Source organism: Pygocentrus nattereri, chromosome 17 (genome assembly GCF_015220715.1).
Source record: "Pygocentrus nattereri isolate fPygNat1 chromosome 17, fPygNat1.pri, whole genome shotgun sequence".
Lineage (NCBI taxonomy): Eukaryota > Metazoa > Chordata > Actinopteri > Characiformes > Serrasalmidae > Pygocentrus > Pygocentrus nattereri.
Window position 1 is genome coordinate 38,816,753 of NC_051227.1, and position 18,226 is coordinate 38,834,978.

The 18,226-nt window shown below is 42.3% G+C and overlaps 2 protein-coding genes and 1 long non-coding RNA gene across 6 annotated transcripts in view; 2 read left to right on the forward strand and 1 right to left on the reverse strand.

Moving 5' to 3' along the window:
• The window catches only part of itgae.2 (integrin, alpha E, tandem duplicate 2), a 31,107-nt gene extending 27,631 nt beyond the window's left edge, over nt 1-3,476 (forward strand). For 2 of the 3 annotated variants that reach the window (XM_017723961.1, XM_017723963.2), the window contains exons 22-32: nt 798-921; nt 1,009-1,098; nt 1,215-1,294; nt 1,396-1,476; nt 1,559-1,634; nt 1,794-1,889; nt 1,964-1,987; nt 2,093-2,170; nt 2,539-2,628; nt 2,728-2,838; nt 2,940-3,476. In XM_017723961.1, the coding sequence (XP_017579450.1) occupies nt 798-921; nt 1,009-1,098; nt 1,215-1,294; nt 1,396-1,476; nt 1,559-1,634; nt 1,794-1,889; nt 1,964-1,987; nt 2,093-2,170; nt 2,539-2,628; nt 2,728-2,838; nt 2,940-2,993 (904 nt within the window). In that variant the 3' untranslated portion in view covers nt 2,994-3,476. The remainder of the gene's footprint in view (nt 1-797; nt 922-1,008; nt 1,099-1,214; nt 1,295-1,395; nt 1,477-1,558; nt 1,635-1,793; nt 1,890-1,963; nt 1,988-2,092; nt 2,171-2,538; nt 2,629-2,727; nt 2,839-2,939) is intronic. The other variant, XM_017723962.1, reaches the window with a different exon arrangement.
• On the reverse strand, nt 1,503-3,085 carry LOC119265737. Its single transcript, XR_005131693.1, has 2 exons — nt 2,934-3,085; nt 1,503-1,796 (listed from the first exon to the last, which is right to left on the reverse strand). It is a non-coding gene; the product is annotated as an uncharacterized LOC119265737 (long non-coding RNA).
• Nucleotides 3,477-4,748: 1,272 nt separating the features above from the next.
• Nucleotides 4,749-17,730, forward strand: cul5a (cullin 5a). 2 transcript variants are annotated; one of them, XM_017723964.2, is made up of 19 exons: nt 4,749-4,772; nt 6,725-6,834; nt 6,963-7,062; nt 7,235-7,411; nt 7,518-7,659; nt 7,883-8,028; nt 8,582-8,662; nt 8,855-8,948; nt 9,048-9,178; nt 9,688-9,795; nt 10,033-10,097; nt 11,607-11,739; nt 11,823-11,954; nt 12,072-12,195; nt 12,277-12,452; nt 12,562-12,723; nt 13,297-13,415; nt 13,544-13,667; nt 13,766-13,960. In XM_017723964.2, the coding sequence occupies exons 1-19, from the start codon at nt 4,749-4,751 to the stop codon at nt 13,958-13,960; spliced, it is 2,343 nt and encodes a 780-aa protein (XP_017579453.1). The 2 variants fall into 2 exon arrangements, with proteins under 2 accessions (XP_017579453.1, XP_017579454.1); XM_017723965.2 differs by lacking the exon at nt 4,749-4,772 and adding an exon at nt 4,818-5,030 and having other exon boundaries at nt 13,766-17,730.
• Nucleotides 17,731-18,226: the final 496 nt, after the last annotated feature.

Genomic DNA, 18,226 nt, shown 5'->3' on the forward strand with positions numbered 1-18,226 from the left:
GTGGTAATTAGATCTTTAGAATTTGTTTAGAAGAATGGAAATAATATTAATAACTGTTATTGATCATTCAACTGTTATAAGTCAACAAATGGTCAGAGTACAATAAATAAGTTTTGAAAACAATTCCAGGACAGGCCAGTGCTTCTTTCTGTTTATCAGAACTGACTATAAATAAACAGAACAACAATCTAATTTGGGTTTAATTAGTTTTAAACTGCTGTTGTTAGCTATCCTATATAATTTATACAATTTTTTGGGTTTTTTTTTTTGCGAATTATCTAATGACCCCCAAAATGATCTTGCATGATTTAAAAAACTGGAAGGAAAAATGTCCCCCTGCCTCCATCCCTTCTTTAATTTGCACTAGGGGCAACATTTTATGAAATAACTGGGCCAGTCGTGGGCTGGAGGTTAGGGAACTGGCCCTGTGAAGGTCGCCGGTTCAATCCCCAGAGCCGACAGTCCATGACTGAGGGGTCCTCGAGCAAGACACCTAACCCCCAACTGCTCCCTGGGTGCTGTGGATAGGGCTGCCCACTGCTCCGGGCAAGTGTGCTCACTGCCCCCTAGTGTGTGTGTGCTCACTAGTGTGTATGTGGTGTTTCACTTCATGGATGGGTTAAATGCAGAGGTGGAATTTCCCCGTTTGTGGGATTAAAAAAGTATCACTTACTTAATGGCCTCAGTTCTCACTCAGTCCAGTAGGGAGCAATTTTGGACTGTTTGTGAGTGTACTTGCTTTATTGACTACTGACTTTTAATTATGCATACATTTTAATATATACATTTCATTACAGTACCGACTTGATCATAATTGGCTCCTCTGAAACCCTGACTATGACTTTCGATCTTCTAAACTCTGGGGACAATTCGTATATGACCACTTTGACTCTGAGTTATCCTGAAATACTTCAGTCAAAGGTAAATCACACTTGCACACATGCTTCTGCTTCTGGACTAATAAAAAACGTTGGTAGCTGATTTCAACATATCTGTCTGTGTGCACAGAAAAATGGGGGCGGACAATGTGAGGTGAAAAAAGATGAACTTCAAATAGTGTGCAAACTCTTGCACCCTGTTTTCAGAAGGGGTGCACAGGTATGAATCAAGCATGTCGTGGCAATAAATCCTGAATCTTTGTGACATTAGAACTTCTCAGCTTTAAATATGCCTTCTGCATTTTGCTATTCTTTGTCTGTTCTTTACGATAATAGAACAAGGTCACCATCGCCTGGCAGCCTATTGACAAAAAGTCAGACCTGAGCGACGGTACAATCACTGCTGTTTTAACAGGGTCTGTCACCTCGAATTACTCTCTCTGTAATTTACTGATTGGAGGAAACTACTTGCTGCATGTTCTATTCAATTAGTTTCACTTTCTCTTTTTATTTCCAGTGGAAATAATGGCACTGAGGAACTTGACTCCAAGTCTTATGATTTTAGAGTAAAGAATGCACTTGAACTTCAGCTTACTGGGTAAAAATTTTACATTTTTCAGTGGATTATTCAACGTTGTGTTTATTCATATTGCTTACAGGCATTTTTTACATTTCAACAGCACAGTCTCCCCAAACATAATAACTATGGAAGAAGGGGGAAAAACCTTACCCAAAGAGCTGCAGTTCAGTTTTAAGGTACAGTATGGGAAGGCAATGATATGAAAGATTAAGTTCAGTCACAGTTAGGAATAACAAAGCAGAGAATATTGTTTTTGCTGCAGAGACGCGGCTTTTCCCATATGCTGGTTGTCTTTTAAACGTAGATCTGATGCCCCTTTGTGCTCTGTCTTCCAGCTGCTGGGTGAAAACAAGTACAAGGCCAAAATAAATGTGACTGTAACAATCCCAAAGCAGAAAAGACAACTGACAATAACGAGTTTCGAACCAAAGGTACGCACATGAATGATGAATTACAATAGCCTACAAAACGTTTAATATTAATGTGTGACTTTCCTTTTTCTTAGAACTGTACAAAGTTTGATGGCGAGGTAAGGGACTTCAGCTTACAAAATCAGTGTTTTCTAGTTCTTTAGGAATGTTTGGTTTAATTATGCACAGTATATATTAATTTTTTTGTTTGCCGTGGCTACTAGGACAACTACCATATTGAGTGCACTCTGACAGACCTGCGAGACATAAACATTAAGGCTACTGCTTTGATCCACATTGAGGTACAGTAGAAAAACTGGCTATTACTATTGTTAAGCCTTGACTTCACATATCTAAGGCCCATTTGTCCAAAATATCAGATTTCTGGTGTAATTTCATTGTGAAGCCTTATGAGCCTGAAAGGTGGCGAGGAAACACTAAATCCCACCTCACCAGATCTTTGCGAGTATTTGACTGGCAAGAATAAAGTCACTAAAGTCACGTGATATAGTGTTCTCCTGACTAATAAAGAATCTAGTTGTGAAAGCTGGTAAGCGGGTTTTAGGCCTGAATTAAGAACTTTAAAAGTTTGCTTCATACTCTGTTTATTGGCTAATGAGGTTTGTGCAATTTTCATGTTTGGTCTGAGAGAATATCTTTTTAACTTAAGCAGGATGCACGTGAGAAGATTACTGCTACAGCAGAGCTCAGCTTTGATGAGAACGTCTTTTACGGAAAAGACATAAGAAAGACAGAGAAAGTGGGTGAAAGTTATCTGCCATACACCCAAACATGCCCTCTTGTTTTCTCGTCTAATAATAACTGGTTCACCCTCTGATACGTTTTTATCTGAATGCAGGTCGAGGTGGCAATTAAAAAGCTGAGGGTTGTGAAATCAATTGCGCCTATCATAGGTGGCTCCATTGGAGGTTTTATCCTTCTGATCATCATCATCATTGTCCTGTTCAAGGTATAATGAAGGGTTCTCCTGTGACCACTGAACCTTTCATTCAAATGAAACCTGGAAAAATGAACTGTGTTAATATTCCTTGTGTGTCCTCTTACCGGCAGTGTGGCTTTTTCCGGCGACGGCGTCTTATGGAACGTACGGCAAGTACACAGTGAAGATCTGCAGAATCTCAACCTCACTGTTCTTCCCTTCCCGACATGCCTTGACGAACACATCTACACAGACGTTGGATTATTATGAAAATTGTAGATATTGAGCCATTATGCATTTTCAGGCCCATATCTTTACATTAAGAAATATTAAGGGATTTTATTAAAGTGACCTAGGTTATGTTATTTCATGGAAACGTTTCATGTATGATTATCTTTTTTTTGCAGTATTTCATATTTATAGACTGAAATGTAAAAAACTTTAATCTCTATAAGATAAGAACATGGGAATTTAAAAGAAAATAAGTAAAATAAAATAAAAAAACAGGAGCAAAGTTCAATTTTTTTTTTAAAGACTCCTAACAAACATGCAAGCTGTTAGCTGTCAAGAAGCTTTTACTGAGAAAATTATAAAACATTTACTAATTAAACAAAGAAGCTGGTGGTGTTCTCAGAACGAAGGCCTGACCACCCCAGACCACCTCATCATTCATGTGTTTGGAATTACTTGTATCGCGAGAAGCAGAAAATACGCCAATTTATACGTCTGATCATCAGAGGTGTGAAAAAATACCCTTACAGATTTCTCAAAAAATGGAAAGCAAGTCTCACAAAAAATGGAAGTGAAAGGAGCTAAAAAAGTGGTTGGATAGTGTAGCGGGCAACACCTCTGCCTTCTATGCTGTAGACTGGGGTTCAAGCCCCTACACTATACCAATAAGAGTCCTTGGCAGGGGTAGGGCTTCCGGGGGTGCTGGGAGGACGGCACGCCCCTGGCCCGGGCCTAGAAGGGGCTAGAGGGGGCCCGGATGGGAGATTTGAAGTAGCCGGGCCTCTATCACGTCCGAAGAGAGCTGGAGAAGGCGGACCCTCTCCTGATTGTACCCAGATGAGCACGGTATACGTACAAAGGCACAGCCCACCTCACACCACCCATCATTCAAGTCTTACACGGGGCTTTTAAAGGGTGCCACAGTCAGGACTGAGTCATGGTTTCTAAAAACTTCACAAGACCGACTGACTGTAGTGATGCAGTGGGTGTAAAATACTGAATAAAATCTTGTTCTGCACGACCGGCTTCATTTTCACTCTTACATTTAACTTTATGACACGCAAAGTTTCAAGTGGATCACCGATATTTGGATCACCGATAAGCGAAGCTTGTAAGCCCCGCTGTTGCGGGCATGTGTATGTTGTAAATTGATGTTATGATAATAATAATTATAATAAATTTAATTTAAAAGCGCCTTTCTCTGATAAGCTTTATTAAATAATAAAGGATATAAAGGGCCCGGTCATTTGCCCTGGCCCGGCTCTGATTTGTTCCGCTAGTGGTCCTTGGGCAAGACTCCTAACACGACCTCTTGGCCCGCCTGTGTAAAATGATCACATTGTAAGTCGCTCCAGGCAAGAGCGTCAGCCAAAAAGTCGTAAATGTAAACTGAGTGTTTAGCTGTTGTGTTTTGTGGTGATTTTGGAAAATGAATAAGTTAAATGGCCATTCTGACTCAAAGTTTGGACTTGACTTTGCTCGGCTGCTGTTACACTGCAGATACCACAGACCGAGTAACGTGTTTAAAGTCTCGCGGCTGTGGTCCGTGGCTGTCCAGACAGTTTAGTATTTCCATTTCTGGAAGTGGCACAGCCAAAGGGTGGGCTAGCTGAGCTTCACTGGCCTACCTTAGCCCCCCTGTCCAGACTCCATTCTCACGCCAAACCAAGACTCGCGAGATCAAACGCGGGAGAGTAAGTTAAGGGAACATGGCGATGTCTAATTTGTTAAAGGTAAGAGAAACCTGCGGCTCGCTGCATTCAGATTACGCTCACTTAACCGGGACTCTGCGCGCAAATAAGGCTTTGAACGCAGCGGACGACCGTCTCTCGGACGTTATACGTGACGGCTCGCTCGGGCGCCTTGCCGCAAAGCCAGTTTACGGGACTTGCTAGCAGGCTGTTTTCGCTAGCTCTTAATGCTAAGCTAATTAGCTTAGCCTGGGCTAATGGCAGCACGGTAGGGGGCCAGTTAGCTCAGTAGCAAACACGGTAAGATTGCGATTTATGTCCGGGCGTGTTTTCCCGTCCGTTCTCTAACCTGCTGCGGTTCTGCGGCCGCACGGTTTGGAAAACAGTCTGAGTGAACCTGAGATGGGCAGTTAGCGAGCTGGCTAGGCTGCTCAGTAAGCAGATACCTGATGATGGTCACCGGCTAGCAGCCATCTACCTGACATCTCACGTTAGATCATATTTTCCTGCCTCAGACGGGAAAGGCTGGGTCTCGCCATCCGTGTCGACGTTTTAAGGTCGAGTTATTGGCGTTTGCGGTGTGAATTTTAAGGTAGCTCGGTTAGCTTGTTCGCTAACGTAAGCTGACGGCAGTAAACAGGCAGCTGCTAACGTCGTTGCTCGTTTCTGCAGAGTTTACAGAGCCTTAGAGAGTTGAACCATGACGGTGATCATTTCTGGTTCTATCATGAGCTCCCCTGCCTCCTCTTTCCTCTCACCTGCTCGGTGAAGAACAGGTTGGGCGACCGCTTAAACGAGCTAGGTTAAGGCACAGTTACCTGTAGGCAGCGGTCACTGAACCCTGCTTTACACGCTCATCAATGGGCAACCGATGCTGAAAAAAGACCATAACATTAGGATTGAAGCCTGATGGTTTTGCCTTTTAATTGGAGTTGGCTTAGTGCTTACTGTTAGAGACCACTAGTTTCCTATAGGACGCCTATAGGATCCCAATCCCAAATCCCAGTAGACCTATCCAAATCCAAATGGATCTGGAATCAGCCACAGGATACCTGTTGGACCATTAGAATCATATGAGCTTCCAGATCCATTTGATGGTTTCTTACTGGGATTTAAAGGCGTCCTGTAGGAAACTAGTGGTCTCTAACAGTAAGCACTAAGCCAACTCCAATTAAAAGGCAAAACCATCAGGCTTCAATCCTAATGTTATGGTCTTTTTTCAGCATCGGTTGCCCATTGATGAGCGTGTAAAGCAGGGTTCAGTGACCGCTGCCTACAGGTAACTGTGCCTTAACCTAGCTCGTTTAAGCGGTCGCCCAACACGTTCTTCACCGAGCAGGTGAGAGGAGAGAGGAGGCAGGGGAGCTCATGATAGAACCAGAAATGATCACCGTCACGGTTTAACTCTCTAAGGCTCTGTAAACTCTGCAGAAACAGGTAGGAAACAATCAAATGGATGTGGAATCAGTCACAGGACACCTGTTAAACCATTAGAATCATATGAACTGTGAAATTAACCCATCAGAAAAACCCTAAATGTTGTTCGTGGCTACTGGACACCAGCAGGGACCAGGAGAAACTTTTAATGGTCTCTGATTTTTTTTTTTTTTTTTTTTTTTTTTCTCAGCAGGGATGTTAACCCTATTGCTTGTCAGCTTGTTGCCCAAGGGTGCCTAGTTTTGCATGGGTTTTACAATGGGGTAGGAAACATTTGCAGTTTTCTTGAAATGTACATCTTGTGCGCTAATCGCTTTGGGATTTACATTAAAGAAGGTCCGTGTAACGGCAGTGCACGACCATTACTTTTTGAGACAGTTCCTTTAACCAAAACGTTCTGCCTGTTCTAAGTGGGGGGTCCTATAAGAACAGATATTTGCACAAATCACAGTCTGCTTTTCTGTTTTCTCTCTCAATCCTGATTTTCTCCTGTACTGTGGAATATAGGCTAAGTAGCTTATCAAGCCTTCTCTGTTCTTTCTCAATCCCTCCCTCAGAACAAAGGGTCCCTCCAGTTTGAGGACAAATGGGATCAGATGCGCCCGATTGTCCTTAAGTTGCTTCGCCAGGAGTCCGTAACTAAGCAGCAGTGGTTCGATCTGTTCTCGTAAGATGATGAATTCTGATTTTTTTTTTTTTTTTTCTTCTTCTTCATTTAATTTTTCAGTACTTTCTTATGGCCTTACCTTGTCATCAGTGTCATTGCTTTGTTTGTCGTTTTCTTCTGTGCCGCAGAGATGTTCATGCCGTCTGTTTATGGGATGACAAAGGCCCTGCAAAGATCCACCAGGCTCTTAAGGAGGACATCCTAGATTTTATTAAGCAAGCCCAGGCGGTAAGCAATGCTAAGGGTTATGCTGAGGTTCCGCACAAGGATTCCTTTTAAAAGCTGAATTGTTGGCTAAGAAACCCTTAGGTGGTGATTTGAAATAGTTTTCAGTTTGATTGGTTCTCGCTGACGCCAGCCTGCACCTGTTTTTCTGTTTGTCCAACTGTCTGGTTTTCAGAGGGTGCTCAGTCACCAAGATGACACTGCTCTCCTCAAGGCTTACATCGTGGAGTGGAGGAAGTTCTTCACACAGTGTGACATTCTGCCTAAGCCATTTTGCCAGCTTGAGATCACCTTGATGGGCAAGCAAGGTAGCAACAAGAAGTCCAATGTGGAGGACAGCATAGTGCGGAAGGTGAGCAGGTGTTGGTGGCTCTTTGTTTAGCAGAATGTGTGGCCTGAGCAAGGAAGACATTGTTTGACCTCCGTCCTCTCTCCTCTCTGTTTTTGTCTATTCACAGCTGATGTTGGACACTTGGAACGAATCCATCTTTTCCAACATTAAGAATAGGTTGCAGGACAGTGCGATGAAGTTGGTACATGCCGAAAGGCTCGGAGAAGCTTTTGACTCTCAATTGGTCATTGGGGTGCGCGAGTCCTATGGTGAGAGAGAAATATTAGAAAGTTATATTATTGTTATGCTATCTGTTAGATACATGTGGGGGTGTTTATAGGCAAATATGCATTTTACAAGAATATAACCCTTTCTTTGCAGCTTACTGTTGGTATACTTTGACTGCAGAGACATGGTATGGGGTGTGGCTGTACATGTATAGTCCAATAGAAGATTCCTAATATCCTTTTTTTTTTTATTTTATAAACACAGTGAACCTGTGTTCCAACCCTGATGATAAGTTGCAAATCTACAGGGATAACTTTGAGAAAGCCTACCTGGACTCCACTGAGAGGTTCTACAGGACACAGGCACCCTCCTACCTGCAGCAGAATGGAGTACAAAACTACATGAAATATGTATGTTTTACATTTGGCTCAGTATGTCAAGTTCTATGTTATGGGGAATTTCACTGTTAATGACAAATCTAGTTCACAACAAGTTGGTTTGTGTAAAGAAAACCTGTGGTGCTAAACAGACATACTGGTCTTCAACTGGTCTCCAGTTTTCTTCTCACTGTAACGGTATGTGTCCACTTGCATTTTTCTCACTGCATTTTGCAACACCAGATCTCTTCTTGCTATTGGTGGGAGTTTCTATGTCACTATAATGAAGAAATAGATCAAAAACACAAACTATAATGTTCGCTTGCTCAGTCTCCCTACCATGGTAGATGGCTACCTTAGCAAGTAACCTGCGAGTCCTGTATGATTTCAACTTTGCCTTATCGCTCGAACCATGTAAACTTTGCTGTGGTAAGATTTCGCAAACATCGTACGCCACACGATGTGGCAGAGCTCTCCGTTGAAACGAATAGGATGCGGCAAGGTGAGGTTGCAAGTGGACAAGTGCCGTAATACCTGGACTTAACCATTTTGTCTCTTTGTTTGGTTTCGTGTTTGTTGCCTGCAGGCAGACGCTAAGTTAAGGGAGGAGGAAAAACGTGCACTACGGTATTTAGAGACGCGACGTGAATGTAATTCTGTTCAAGCAGTGAGTATTTAGCTTGCGTCCGTTACCACTTTTCATATCCCCCCTCCCCATGTCAAAAATCTTAGTCTTGGAAAATGTTTTTCTGTTCCTATCCCTTGGCTTAAGCTTATTGTTCTCCCCCTGTATCACATAAAATATTGTGCCATATTTTTCTATTTAGAATTATTGACTGACCGTTGACTTTTGTTATAGCTTATGGAATGTTGTGTAAATGCACTGGTGACGTCATTCAAAGAAACCATCTTGGCAGAATGTCCTGGGATGATCAAACGCAATGAGACTGACAGTAAGCACTGGTTCAACTGAGCTTATGACACATTTATGTATGTTTTTTAAATTGGGTAGTAATTTGCTATTATGTAAATTGTTCTACACGTCCGTACAGAGCTGCACCTGATGTTCTCCCTGATGGATAAAGTTCCCAGTGGAATTGAGCCCATGCTAAAAGACCTGGAGGAACACATAATCAGTGCTGGGCTGGCCGACATGGTTGCTGCTGCTGAGACCATCACAACTGTGAGTGGAGAACAAAACTATAAAGACAGTTAGTATATTTGATGTTCGGGGAACTTGTATGTTCTTAATGGCACTCTGGGGGGATGTTTTAAAGTACATTTTTGTTGCAAAGTAGGATAATTTAAGCCCACAGTGAGGACCGTCCCCAGTGTCCTCTCCTATTGGACAGACTTGGCTTTTGGCTTAGGTTATCTGGCTGAATACCCCCCAGAGTAGGTCTGTTGAAATTGGATATCGAACATACAAACAAAAACTGGCCCTGTAACCAGAAGGTCGCCGGTTCGATCCCCAGTGCCGACAGTCCAAGACTGAGGTGTCCTTGAGCAAGACACCTAACCCCCAATTGCTCCCCGGGCGCCGTGGATTGGGCTGCCCACCGCTCCGGGCAAGAGTGCTCACTGCCCCCTAGTGTGTATGTGGTGTTTCAATTCCCGGATGGGTTAAATGCGGAGGTGGAATTAAAAAAGTATCACTTGACTTAAACTACCAACTGATATGCCTCTGTTCAGGACTCGGAGAAGTATGTGGAGCAGCTTCTTACCCTGTTCAACCGCTTTAGTAAACTTGTGAAGGAAGCATTCCAGGATGATCCTCGATTCCTCACAGCCAGAGATAAAGTGAGTACATTGCAGCATCTGTTTTGTGTTGATGGAAAGGCTCTTTAGTGCTCACTGTGATTTACTGGGCATTGCTAGATTCATGACTGCAGTCCTTTACAGTAAGCATCATGGTGATCATTTATCAAAATGCTTACCAAAATCTCTCTTAATCCAGATCTAAAGGACACATGAATACATGCGTTTTTAAAGCATATTTTGGAACAGATGAGCTTACAATGTGCTTGCGTTTCTTAGGCATACAAAGCAGTCGTAAATGATGCCACAATATTTAAGCTGGAGCTGCCAATGAAGCAGAAAGGGTGAGTACATGCAGCTGTGTTGCTCAGGTTTTCGTAGGCCATTTTACTCAGGAACGTCATGCATTGTTAGTGTTGGTTCCTTATTCTCTCCATTTTTAGAGCCTGCACACTTTTATCCGCTTCTCTTTTTGCCCTTGTTAGACATTCCCTGTTTGTTAATGTTTGTTTGCTAGTAGCAGTGCACAGATAAGGGAGCTGTAGGCCAAAGACGTTTATATTTATATTTATAAAATGTATAAATTGGGTCAACATCTACCCTGAATAGAATCACAGAAAAATATAACATTTAATTTTGTATAGTTGCAAACAGTCAGATGTAAAAAAAAAAAATGTAAATAAAATAAAAATATTTTGCCCTGGCTATTTGGGCCATTCTCCAGCTGGGTGACCGTGGTCCTCTCTGTGTGGAGTCTGCATGTTCTCCCCGTGTCTGCGTGGGTTTCCTCCGGGTTCTCCGGTTTCCTCCCACAGTCCAAAGACATGCAGTCAGGCCAACTGGTCATGCTATATTGCCCCCTAGGTGTGATTGTGTATGTCTGTCTGTCTGCCCTACGATGGACTGGCGAACTGTCCAGGGTGTATCCTGCCTTCCGCCTGATGACCGCTGGGATTGATTCCAGCACCCCCCCCCCCCCAAACCCCCATTCCCCACGATCCTGAGGGAGAAGCGGCTTTGTGTGTGTGTGTGTGTGTGTGTGTGTGTGTGTGTGTGTGTGTGTGTGTGTGTGGGCCATTTATCTCATGGGCAAAGTGATGAATTAGCCAGAATAGTATAAAAAATTTTATGTACATTGCATTTACAGTTAACAAGTCTACTTCAGTAGCAAAAGCCTGTTGGGTTTTGCTTTGAAAGAAGAAATATTTATTTAAAAGCTTTACATTAATAAGAATATTGCCGTTGTCATGACTATGGTCGCCCCCCTGTCAAGGTGGTCCATGCTGATGCCATCTACTTTAGGATATACCATTAGGTACTGTTTAGCTACTGCAGTAACAGCCTTTAAAATCTCATTTAAAACTAATTTCATAGTGTGGCATTAGCGAACCTTTGACAGTAGAACAGTGTCTATGGTGCCAGATGAACTGGTCCAGCCAAGGGGACCACCACAGTCACCACACTGCCACTTTGACTGATGATGTAGTTACGTTAATGAAAAAACTGGTTTGTCTGGAAAAACATATGCAAAAAAAATCTCCAAAGTAAGTGGTAACTCGGGCCACCAGGCTGCTCATTTGAACTGCTCAAAATACATAAGGTGGCCAGGATCACTCGATATTAGTGTCTATCTTTGGTTACAAATACAGTAAAATTAATATAAGGCAGACATTTTATTAGTAAAGCATTGCCAAAGGTTTCTTCTCTTCCACAGTACAATAAATATGCCATCAATTACTGGTCAAATGTACACTTTTGTCAAATGCTCATTTTTTAAATCATGAATTTACCAATAATGATCTGATTAGTGTGCATGTCTTTTGGCTAAGTTAACTGTGGACTTATGCTTGCAGAGTGGGCCTCAAAACGCAACCTGAGTCCAAGTGTCCAGAGCTGCTAGCCAACTACTGTGACATGCTGCTGAGAAAGACCCCACTTAGCAAGAAGCTTACGTCTGAGGAGATTGAGCTGAAATTAAAAGAAGTGGTATGCAGTTCTAAATTAGTCAGCGCAACCAAAACATTGCTTTCCTGGTCATGTCTGATTTACTAACTTACATTGTGTTGTAGTTACTGGTGCTGAAATACGTCCAGAATAAGGATGTGTTCATGAGGTACCATAAAGCTCACCTGACGAGGAGGCTGATCCTGGACATTTCAGCAGATAGCGAGATAGAGGAGAACATGGTTGAATGGTTGAGGGTAAGTGTTGTACTAGGATGTTGTGATTAACTTTATTTAGGTGCAGGAGAATGGGTGAGAACCTCTTGTCATCAATTTCATTATTACTGCTTTTTTTTTACCAAAAACGTTTTGCAGGAAGTTGGCATGCCCGCCGATTATGTCAACAAGTTGGCTAGAATGTTCCAGGACATTAAAGTCTCAGAGGATCTAAACCAGGTCTTCAAGGAGATGCACAAGCACAACAAGCTTGCTTTACCAGGTGACATCACTGCACAATGCTCATGGTTGCACCCATTCAAGGCATACTGGTTCTAATGACGTCTTTTGTTCTCTGATGCAGCCGACTCGGTCAACATAAAGATCTTGAACGCTGGAGCGTGGTCTCGCAGCTCGGAGAAGGTCTTTGTGTCGCTACCCACTGAGCTGGAGGACCTTATTCCTGAAGTAGAAGACTTCTACAAGAAGAATCACAGCGGCAGAAAACTCCATTGGCACCACCTTATGTCCAACGGCATTGTGAGTTGGAATTCTGATTCAGTTGTTTTTCCTGCCACCTGATGGTAAATTCTGCTAGTGATCAATAATAAGCAGCACCTGTAGATTAATCTTTCTGTCTTTCCCATAGATCACATTTAAGAACGAAGTGGGCCAGTATGACTTGGAGGTCACTACTTTTCAGCTGGCCGTTCTCTTTGCCTGGAACCAAAGACCCAGGGAAAAGATTAGCTTTGAAAACCTCAAGCTTGCCACTGAGCTACCCGACGCCGAGCTGAGACGCACGCTTTGGGTAAGAGTGTTGAAGCGTAGGTTAGGGCTGAGCGATTCATTTAAAATTTTTCATAACAATCAGTTTAATCATCTGAATTTTGTGCACAAAAGCAATTAATATTTTTGTAGACTTCCCACTGTCTGAAAAAAGGAAAAAAATAAATAAAACAAAAACTTTCTCCACTATCTGAAAACTAAAGGTTTCATTTGCAGTGAATGTCGTGATTGTTTTAATCTCAATTTCTCACGTCTTGTTTTGGTCCTTTTTGCAGAGGCTCTGATAATGGTTGGTTGTATTTGGGTCTGACCTTTTCATTGAGTGACCAGTTACTCAGCATGAAAAATATAGTCTTGATGGTCAGGCCTGTTGACAAAATGTTGATGATAGTCTGGCTTAGTATTAGCCTTTATTATAATGTCCATTAGTTCTACTGAGATCTCATTTCTTAAAGGTGAAATGAGTGGCTTAGTTTCCCTCATCCGGTTCTCAGAGATCCAAGTTTTCTTGCATGTTTACTTGACTTTGACGGTTGAAAAATGCCAGACCTGATTACGTATGTCACTCTGCCTTTCTGTTTCTCTCTCCTTTTAGTCGCTTGTTGCCTTTCCAAAACTCAAACGGCAGGTCTTGTCGTATGAACCTCAAGTGAGCTCTCCCAAAGATTTCACAGACAGTACTTTGTTCTTTGTTAACCAGGAGTTCTCCTTGATGTACGTATCTATTCTTGGGTCGTTTAAACTTATTTTGCAGCTCGTTCTGAGTTTTTTTTGGTTGGATTTATATGAGTAAGTGGGGTCAATAGACTCTTAGTGCTTCACTTTTTTCTTTTGCTCTCCAGAAAAAACTCAAAGGTGCAGAAGAGGGGAAAGATTAACTTGATTGGCCGCCTACAGTTGACTACAGAACGAATGAGGGAAGAGGAAAATGAAGGCATTGTTCAGCTTAGGATATTAAGAACACAGGTATGTGTTTATCGGAGGGAGAGGGATTGCCATTTTTTTAAGATAAGACGCAAAATCAATTTTCTTTTTTTTTTTCTGCTTTCCTTTTGATCTTGTAGGAGGCTATCATTCAGATCATGAAGATGCGGAAGAAGATCACCAACGCCCAGCTGCAGACAGAGCTGGTGGAGATCCTGAAGAACATGTTTCTTCCCCAAAAGAAGATGATCAAGGAGCAGATCGAGTGGCTTATCGAGCACAAGTACATAAAGCGTGATGAGTCGGACATAAACACCTTCATTTACATGGCGTAGCACTGAGGTTTACGCTGGAGATGCTTATTGTTCTGATCACGGTGAAGATGGTGAAACCTGCAGGAGGACAGCAGTGGGAGAGGGGTACTAAAGCCGTGGAGAAACCACACTGGCTGCTGATCTTCTTGTGGAGCGACGGGCTTGTTTTCAATGACCGACAGTCACACACCAGAATAGCTCATTTAAAGAAAATCCCTGCCTTACCTTACAGTAAAGAAACATGAGTTGAGGATGGGAGTTTTCAGAGGAAAAAAAAAGACAAAACGGACTCTATTTTTGCCAACTGGTAGTCAGTATGCATGGTGGGTGGTTTGCCTTTTTTTGTGAGTGTCTACATCTCCAACAGCATGCCGTCAGTGGGAATGTCTTAGTCATCCAAGGACCTGTTTGTGTGTGCTGTGTTTGTGTGCCCTTCCCCCTTCCCTCTCTCCCAGCCATCCGTCTGGGCCAGACTGTGTCCACTCTCCTCCTCCTTCCCTGGCCCACAGCTCTCAATGCACCTGCTGCTGTCACCATCCTCCAGTGGACATTGGCCATTCTTACAGGTTCCTACAGCTCCCACTGCAGCCACACAGGAGCCCTCAACAGGATGGAGGACTTGAGCGTTAGCACTTTACACACTCTGCCACACTGTCAGCATGGCTTTCTTTCTTTCATCTATTGTGTGTGTGTGTGTGTGTGTGTGTGTGTGTGTGTGTGTGTGTGTGTGTGTGTGTGTGTGTGTGTGTGTGTGTGTGTGTGTGTGCGCGCGCGTGGGTGTATTTTTCTTTGTTTTCTTTCTTTCTTTCTGCGAAATCGCTTCTGAACTCAAGATAGCTGATTGACACAGTGTGTTTATGCTGCAGGATGTCCATCCATATGTCACAAAAAAAACCTTCACGTTCCTTTCCTCATATCCTTCATATCCTTTCCCTGGCCTACACTGCATCGAGCATCATCTGCCTCTACTCCTCGTTTAGGAGGAGGATGATATGGATGTTTAGTAGGTGTTAACTAGCAACAGCAACCTCCTGTTATTGTTGTTATTGGGGTATTACAAGCCTGTAAGGTCACTGAACTTTTATATTTGTGGTTTTTTTTTTTTTTTTTTTTTTTTTTTCTTCATTCTTGAGTGGAGGCAGATGAAAAACCTCACAGGAAATAGTGTCTCTCTGTTTAGGTTTGTCCAGGAGAGTCTGTTCACTCCAACTTTGACCTTCAAGCTTCTGAAGCACACGAGTGGATGCTTGAGTTTAACAAAAGGTTTGGTCCAGGTTAAGTCCGTCTTATCTTTGCTCGGTAAACCTCAGGCACAGTGGGGCAGCCAAGTTATTTCAAGATGATGATGATGTTGGAATGTTTTCTGTGCTTGAAGCAGCTCACCGTACCGGTTTGCTTACTCCCTTACTAATTATACATTGCCAACGTAAAACACGGAGGGGTTGATATTACACCAATGATATAGAAAATACTTTGAAGTATGTCCTATTTACCCCCCTCGTCTTGGATTTGTTCTGTCTGACCGACTTCACTATGTGTCTCAATTATCTTGTCACTTTTTGAATTTCCAGCAAAACAGCCATATCATGTAGTTGGGCCTTTTCAGCTCTGCTGTTATATCAGGTTATTTAGTGCTTGCTTTTGATGCCACACCCTTGAACAGAAAAGACAATAACCACTCTTTGAGCTTCATTATGTCATTTGACACCCCAACCCCCCCCCCCCCCCCCTGTAATCACTTGCCAGACCTGTGAACTTAATGATCTTGCATTATTTGATTAAATTGGTTCAGAAGTGTAATGCTAGTGTGTCTTCACCCCATCTAAAACGTTTCACATCAGTCATTAATTGAGACAAAAGATGTGGAGCAGGTCATTTTTTTTGGGATTTGTTTCCTACAACAACCCGTCTCTAATATTTACGTTTTACACGGTAGTTTTTCTTCCCTAATGCAGTAGCAATTCAGTGTTCTGGTTTCCCCGTCCCTAGCACGTTATAAGTCTTGATGAAATTTAAGATCTTCATATTGATGATGGCGAAATAGCCTGAGCTTATTGAGGTTTAAGTGGGCTACATACACTTTTATTTTTTTCTAATTTTATTTAATGGTCATTAAGATTCTGAAAAATCCTTATGAATTTAGCTTCAGACGTGAATGATGAATTTCATTAATCGGCACAGCACAGTGGTCACTGTAATGTGTTGCAGTCAGCTGGAAAGCCATGCCATGTTCATAAGAATGGGTTTACAGACCAGACGAGAGCTTGAGTGTTTAATTCTGAGCTTTTATGAAAGCAAAAGCCCTATAGCCCGTCTAATCCTACAATACAGTTCCTTCAGAGCAGCAGAAAGCCAGTAAAACCATAATATGATGATGATGATGATGTTCGCTTTATTTATCCAGAATCATAATGTGAGTTGGGTTGTGGGAGTGGGTGGGTGTGTGTGTGTGTGCTTTGGGTAATTGAGAGCCATTGGTCAGTGAGACACAGTGAAGTTCTGTTTATCCAAGATTCATTGCTTAATTTACTGTTTGTGGAGAGGGTTTACTCTTCCCTTTCTACTGACTGGGCCTCTATGGCTTGTGAAGATAAATACTTTGGTAGGGATTTTTTTTTTGGTTTATTTCTGGCACAGGTGGTTTGAAATTTGTATTAACTTCTGAATGCAGGAATAGTATATTAAGCATATTGAATCATTTCAGGCGTCCTAACCGCTGCCCGTCCTACTAGGAATGCGTTCACACCGACCCAGAATGAGCAATAATCAGGCAAGCATTAAACACTTTGAAGAAAGCTGGCAGAATTAGTTGTGGATACGTTTGAGCCCTGATCATGACTGCCTAGAGTTTCCCTCTCTCAGTGCTTTTAATATCGCTTTAAGTGGAAGGCGGTAGGACATGGGGAGTTCTGCCATGATGTGTAGTAGTCGTGTTGTGTTTGTGACATTGAGGCTTAGGCTGAAGTGGAATAGGAGTGTCGCATGTGAAGTTGCACTCAGATTTCCAGCGTTGGCTGCCCCACTTTTATCTCCCACGGAGTTACAAAGCGCATGCATCTCTTTTCCTTCATCTGCTTCCGCTGTCCTCGCAGTGCTCCGTGTTAACTCGCGATGCAGATCATTATCCGAACTTGACGCTGGTTTTCAAAATCGGTAAAGAAGTGAGGGAGTCTGTTTGTGTGCGTTCATTCTTCTGCCCACTTTTCACCTGCTTTCCACTGTTACTTTATCCTGACATAGCCTATATGCTGCAGTGAGGCATATAATCAGTATTCGTCATCTTAATTGTTTTTGTATCGACAGGCATCGCGAAAGGTTGAGTAGAGCTGTCGGAATGATTTTCAGTGTTAATTTCTAAGTGACTAAGTTTCTGCACTCAGCATTTTTTTTTTTCCTCTAGGAAAATGAAAGCAAGATATTGAGTATGCTTAGTGTGGGATGCCACCTCTGTGACAATAAAAAAAAAAAAAATTAATTTAATTATTAAACGTGCATTTACTCTGCCTAGGATTGTCTAAATATACTTTTTAGGATGTGCAGATCTGTAAACTTGAAGAGTTGGGTTTTCGAATCCCGTACTGAATATATCAAGCGAATGTGTGCCGCTAGCTGCAGTGAGGGTTTGGAGCCGCGGAGTGCCCGAGTGGACGTTTATCTTGCAGTCTGGGCGAACTGTTTTGGTGTACTCCATTCGTTTATTTTTCTTTGAATGAGGTTTTTTTTTTTATTTTTTAAGTTGTATAATTTATTTCCTTGCAAAATAAAGATGTCTTTTAAGGAGACTGATACGGCTTTGACTTCAGGTGTCGCTCTTTCAGTGCACTGTGTCTTTGGACGTCACTCGTTTGAGTAGAGAGACGAATATTTTTGGCATAATCTGAATGTAATGCAGCGCGGGCAAGAGATGTGAACGGTCGTTTCTATTAAAGTTCAAATGCAGTAATTCAGCTTTAGATTATGCAACTAAGTCACACAAGACAGCAAACGGGCAGTAAAAGAACCGTATATTATGTGATATATGTGAGCGAGATTTCAAAGGGATCAACATCAGAGGAAAGATAAAGTCAATTCAATTCAATTAAACTTGGTCATTATACAATACAGTCTAGTACAGTATAAAGAAACACTATGGGGCGACTTTTCCAGTGCAGTAATAAAAGATGCATAGTGAACAGTGCAAAGACAAAAGACAGTAAAAGACAGACAAAGTGGGCGTGGTCAGCAGGTACAGGTGTCGACCGTAGACAAGATGTGCATAGGCAGGTGTTATAGGTGTACTGGACGTAT

Excerpts from the sequence above, each read along its gene's own strand:
- cul5a (XM_017723964.2), top strand. The coding sequence starts at position 4,749 with ATGGCGATGTCTAATTTGTTAAAG. Across the intron at positions 8,029-8,581 it reads TACAAAACTACATGAAATAT|GCAGACGCTAAGTTAAGGGA; the intron begins GTATGTTTTACA and ends TGTTGCCTGCAG. Across the intron at positions 10,098-11,606 it reads CTGCCAATGAAGCAGAAAGG|AGTGGGCCTCAAAACGCAAC; the intron begins GTGAGTACATGC and ends TTATGCTTGCAG.